At 48.9% G+C, this 6,000-nt stretch overlaps 1 protein-coding gene across 15 annotated transcripts in view; it reads left to right on the top strand.

The window, feature by feature from the left end:
* Nucleotides 1–4,091: 4,091 nt before the first annotated feature.
* KALRN (kalirin RhoGEF kinase) overlaps nt 4,092–6,000 on the top strand; it is a 608,090-nt gene continuing 606,181 nt past the window's right edge. For 6 of the 15 annotated variants that reach the window (XM_064494426.1, XM_064494420.1, XM_064494419.1 and 3 more), the window contains exon 1: nt 4,094–4,321. In XM_064494426.1, coding sequence (XP_064350496.1) covers nt 4,249–4,321 — 73 coding nt within the window. In that variant the 5' untranslated portion in view covers nt 4,094–4,248. Of the gene's footprint in view, nt 4,322–6,000 lie in introns of all 15 variants that reach the window. The other 9 variants (XM_064494460.1, XM_064494455.1, XM_064494452.1 and 6 more) reach the window with 3 other exon arrangements.

Below are 6,000 nucleotides of genomic sequence, written 5' to 3'. Positions count from 1 at the left end.
CTTATGCAAACTTGATTTCATCTACAAAGACTTTATTTCCAAATAAGGTCATGTGCACAGGTACCTCAGATTAGGACTTTAACATCTTTCAGGGGGACACAATTTAATCCACAACATATGGTAAATTACATTGATAGATTTTCTTTCTTTTTTTTCTTTGTACTTAAAAAAAAATTGAAGTATAGTTGATTTACGGTGTCATGTTAGCTTCTGGTGTACAGCATAGTGATTCAGTTTTATATATATGTTCTTTTTCATTATAGACTATTACAAGCTATTGAATATAGTTCTCTGTGCTATACAGTAGGACCTTGTTGTTTATCTATTTTGTATATAGTAGCTTGTTACATTGATAGGTTTTCAAATGTTGAATCAATCTTGCAACATTGGTAAAAGACCACCCACTTGGTCATGTTATATTACCTGTTTTATATATTATTGGATTTGATTTGCTAAAATTATATTAAGAATTTTGCATCTATGCTTATGAAGGATGGTGGTCTGTAGTTTTGTTGTTTTCTCTTATATGGTCTTTGTTTAATTTTGGCATCACAGTAATGTTATAGAAATAGTTGGGAAATATTCTCTCTTTATTTTTTCTGGAAGAGAGTGTATGGAATTGGTATTATCTCATCCTTAAATGTTTCACAGAATTCACCATTCAAGCCATGTGGGTCTTGAGTTTTCTTTGTGGGAAGCTCTTAAGCTACAAATTTATTTAATTGATACATGATTATTTATCTATTTCTTCTTGAGTGAGCACTAGTAGTAGTTTGTGTCTTTCAAGGAATTTGTCCATTTTATGTAAGTTGTCAAATTTGTTGGCATAAAATTGTTCATAATATTCCCTTATTATTCTTTTTACCTATCTATAATGTATAGTGCTGTCACTTCTGACAGATTTCTGACACTAATTTGAGTCTTCTCTCTGTTTCCTTATTTCAGTCTGGCTAGAGGCTTATCAATTTTATTGATCTTATCAAAGAAACCACTTTTAGTTTCATTAGTTTTTCTCCTTTGTTTCTGTTATCTATTTCATTGCTTTCTGCTCAGATCTTTTAAATTTTCTACTCTTCTGCTTTGTATTTCATTTGCTCTTATGGTAGAACAGGAAATTATTGATTTGAGACTTTTTTTTTTCAAAATAGTTTTTTTGTACTATAAATTTCTAAGTACTGTTTTATCTCTAGTCCATATATTTTTATATGCTATGTTTTCATTTTTATTCACTTAAAAATTCTATTATCTCCTTTGGGTTCTTAATTGATCACAGGTAATTTAGAAGCACTTCTTTAGTTTTCAGGTGTTTGGGGGATTTTTCGTATATCTGTTGTTGATTTCTAATTTAATTCCATTGTGCTCAGAGAACACTGTATGATTTAAAAAAAACCTGAGGTATAATTTGCATATCACTTTGCATGATGTTAATCTTCTTATATATATCAAAACTTGTTTTATGGCTTAACATATAGTTTATCTTGTGCACTTGATACTTGTGCACTTGAAAAAATGTATATTTGTTGTTATTGAGTGGAGCATTCTATAAATATCAGTTATGTTGGTTGATAGTATTGTTCAAGTCTTCCCTATCCTTACTGTTGATTTGTTTCCTTGTTAATTATTGAGACAGATGTTAAAATCTCTGACTATAATTATTAATTTGCCTGTTTTTCCTTATTTTGTCCTATTAGTTTTGCTTCAAATATTTTGAAACTCTTAGACACAAAAACTTTTAGGATTGTTAGGTCCAATTGATGAACTGAAATGTCTCTATCTCTCGTAGCAGTCTTTGCTCTGAAATCTTTGATATTAATATAGCTATGTACATTTAAAATCTTAATAGAAATTGACAAATTTCCTCTTAAAGTCTGAGTCATTTCATAAGGTTTCCCCCATTCTGGTCCACACCTGTTGAGAATTTGATATGAACCTTTCTCTAAACTTGCAATATTTCTTCTGAATTTGGGATGAGCTAATGCTCTTGCCAGGCCTCTTGTTCTTTATGTGCACAATAGTGGCGGTTAATAGCGGCTCTGTCTTCATGTGCACGTGTGGGAGTGCAGGGCAGGGTTTAGGCGTAGGGTTAAGGGGAAGGCAAAATTTAGAAAGGACAAATGAAAAATACTTTCATTGTCAGAGGAGGTGGTAAATAAGGGGCATCTGGCTGCTTTAAGGCAGTTGAAGCTATCAGACCAGATGAATTAGATCTCATGGCAGTGAACTTTGGATGTCAGAGTCTCTATTCATAATTTTTAAGAAATGAGGTCTGATAGATGTACCCAAGACTGAGGACAGACAACTGTACTTATTTTTCCATTGGTTAAAAAAAAATTGTGACATTCAGTAAAGAAAGTAAGGAGTACAGGGAACCAGAAAGGGTTCACTAAAAACTTATTTACTTCATCATATTTGCTGTTAGATCTGGAAAGGTCCCAGTTGCTTTGACTGGAAACAGGTGGAACCAAGTAGGTTACCAGAGACAAATAGATCCAGGAGATTCTAGCTGGTGGGTACCCATGTCATCAACTTTACACTAAGACCTGGTTTTCCTATTAGCCATGTTTTAACACATTAGGTGAGGCCACAGCCTCTCCATCTGTCTGGATGAGGCAGCAGCAACAGTCCTCAACACACCACGTTAAGTGCTCATGTCTAAAGAGCCTCTGTTTTGTAGGCTCGCAGTCACTGGGACTATAAACAGAATACTGGCTAATTATTGTTTAATTATTGCTTAAAAACCAATTGGCACAATACAATCACTGCATTAATTACCCCATACAGCATCTGCTTTCTTTTTAGAGGTCTTCCCCATTCCTCCCCATCCCCTCTCCCCACTTTAATTGAAATTCAGCTTGCTGTAACACCTCCTTTCTCCTGGCCAACTGGATCGCTCCATTCACACGAGGGAGAAGAACAAAACAGAGCAGCCCCTGGAGATTAGGGAGTTTTGACAGCTGTCCAAGAGGAGCGCTGAGATACGGGCCAAGTACCGAGGCAGGGCAGAGACAAATGAAAGACAGAAGAGAGTGAGGGAGGGAGGGAAAGATAGGCAGGGACACACCGCAAGAGGAATGACCTGGCGGTGTCACAGAGACAGGCAGAAATGTTTAAAGGGGCGCTGAAAAGGGTAAAAAGAAAAAAGCTTAAGAAAGAGAGAAACTAAGGTGAGTTGGTGAGGAAAATGCGAATGGCTCCGGAGAGGCCGGAGACAGGACAGACCTTGTCGCGAAGGAGGGGGAAAAAGTCCAGCCTCTAGGGACAGATCAGTCCAGCTCGGGGACAGGCAATTTGGGGGGGCGGGGGCGCACACACCTGGGAATAGGGTGGGTGGAGGAGACGGCCACCAGGCCTCGAGCACCGGCAGCGCGAGGGGCGAGGCTGAGCGCGCGGGGCTGGGGCGTAGAGCCCTCTCGGCGAGCCCGGCGTGCGCCCAGCAGCCCGGGACTCGCCCGGCGGCCCCGCCCCCTCCCCGGCCGCCTCCTTCGCCGGGGCTTTTCCTGCGGGGTTCAGGAAGCCGGCCTAGCGTAACCGCGAACAATAGCTCGGGGCCCGAGCTTGGCTCCCGGAGAGACCGGCGCGGGGCGGCGCGGGAGAGAGGCGTCCGCGCCGCCGGGGGCTCTCGGCGAGCCCCCGGCCCGGGCCGGAGCTTCTGTTGAGCTCAGCGCTGCCCGGGTCATTGTTGTCCGGGACTGAGGAGCGGGAGCCGTGGGAGGAGCTGCGAGGCGGCGGCGCTGGCGGAGCCAGAGGGGGAGCTAGAGAGCGAGCGAGGGAGGGAGGCAGGGAGCGAGCGGGCGAGCGAGCGAGGGAGGGAGGAGGTAGAGAGACAGGGAGGGTGGGAGGGAGGAGGAAAAATAAAGAGGAGAGCCGAGCAGGGCTGAACAATAGAGACAGGCAGACGGGCGAGGAGGAGAGCCAGCTGCTTCTTCTAGGGGAGAGCGGGCGCCCAGGCAGCCCAGACCCCGGCCCCGGCCAGACCGCAGGCGGCCAGCGCCCCGGGGGAAGGGGGACCATGGGGGAGCCAGCGGCAGGCGCCCCCAGCCCGCCTCGCGCCTCCGCCTGAGGTAGCCTCGGCGTCCTCTGCCCCAGCCCCGCCGCCCCGGCCGCCCGCCCTCGAAGCCCGGTGTCCGCCGGGTTTGCGGCCGCGGCCGCGGCCGCTGCGTCCCGCGCCCTCCGCCCACCAGGCGCCAAGCAGCCCTTGGCCCCAGGCTTCGCCAGCCCCCGGCTGCCCGCGGACGCCCTCCCCCAGTCATGAACCCCCCGGAGGGGGCAGCGGAGGAAGGAGGAGCCGCCGACTCGGACGTGGACGCCTTTTTCCGGACAGGTAAGCTGGGCAGGGCGCGGGGGCCGGGGAGGGGGGCTGCTGCCCTGGACGCGGCGTCTTGGACAAGTTTGGGGAAGGAGGGCTGTTGCTGGGGTGTGCGTGTTGGGGGGCAGTCCCCCTCGTCGTCGGGGCTGGAGTTGCCGAGATTCTTGTTGTTATGGCAATACTGGTCGCGTTTGGGGGAGGAGTGGGGGCTGGGAGCTCGGTGCCCCTCGGCGTTCACCCCACTTGCAGGAGTCTGTGTTGGGGAGGCGGGAGGCGGTCCCCTCGGGCTGCCTTCTCCCGGAGCGCGGGGATGGGGCGATGTTGGATCACTTTGCAGCGTGCGGCTACCGGCGTCCCCCGCCCCTTCCTCGGCTCCCCCCTTCCCCCAGCCCCTGTCAGCCGGGCTCCGGCCGCCCTGCGCTGGCACCCTTTCTCGGGCCGGCGGCCCCGGGCTCTGCTGTGCAGAGGGGCAGCGGGGACCGGGAGTCGTGTAGGCTGCAGACTGACAGTCAGGAGCGGAGCGGACCGAGGACGGTCGTGCTTGGTGTGTGTGGGGAGCCAGCGCCTCAGACTTGAGAGGCAGACCTGGCTGGGAGGGCGGTGGGCGCCTGGGACCTCCTCCTTGTCCTCCTCTCCTCCAGTTTTGGGAACGGATGAGCTTTTTTTTTTTTTTTTAAGTAAGAATCACTCATTCCTGGAAGTGTGAGTTAGCGTCCCCCTCATACACACCCACTGAATCTTTGCTTGCCTGTGGTATGTGGAGCACCCCCCATATCTGTCTTTCCAGCTGTTCTCGGCTCCTGCCTCCTCCCAGACCCAGGTTCTAGAACTCCTCATGTTCCTTGGCTACACAGTCCCTTTCCCAGAGCGGACACCGACCACCCTCATCTCCCACCACCTGTGGCCCTGTTTCACTGATGACCAGGGATTCTCTATCTCCCCTTTACCTGTGGCTTTCACCAACTCGGTAGATAGAGCTCCCCATCTTCCATGTCTGGAACCATTTTGTCTGGAATTTTTGTCCCAAGGAATCCAGTAAGTTATGGGGACCCTGGGCATCTGCCCTCTTTCTGTGAGTTGGATCAGAGGACATGAACTGGTAGGGGTCGAGGACCAGGTTAGCTCTGAAGACTCCCAGCGCACCCATCTGCTTCCTAGCCTCATTGCCTTGTCCTGGAGGTCATCTAACGGAAGGGGTGGGGTGCTTTGTTGGGGAGACTTGTGGCTTTAGAAGTGACGTCTTGGTTGGCCATATGTTCATTTTCTAATTGGTCTGAAGAGAAAAGAGCAGGAGGACAGAAAAGAAGCTGAAGCCAGGGCCTGGAGAAAGCAAAGGGAGCCCTTGTTATCCTATCCTGCTTCCCAGGGCTCAGCCTTGCTTCTCCCTCTTCCTTTTTCCCAGACGTGTGGTCCAATATACACCCTACGCCCCCCACCCCCAAACACACACACACACACACACTCTCTCTCTCTCTCTCTTTCACACACACACACACACACACACACACACACTCTCTCTCTCTCTCTCTCTCTCTCTCTCTCTCTCTCTCTTTCTCTCTCTCTCTCTGCCTAGGAACCAAAGCATGGATTCTAAAGAGGTGCCTGCCCTGAGTTTATCACCTTAGTTTATAATCAAGGGGAGAGGTTCTGGGGGCTAAGAGATACCTGGAAACACTCACCAGCATGTCTTCCCT

Source organism: Camelus dromedarius, chromosome 2 (genome assembly GCF_036321535.1).
Source record: "Camelus dromedarius isolate mCamDro1 chromosome 2, mCamDro1.pat, whole genome shotgun sequence".
Classification (NCBI taxonomy): domain Eukaryota; kingdom Metazoa; phylum Chordata; class Mammalia; order Artiodactyla; family Camelidae; genus Camelus; species Camelus dromedarius.
The sequence above is the reverse complement of the archived record's forward strand: the minus strand, read 5'-3'. Positions and strand labels throughout refer to the sequence as shown.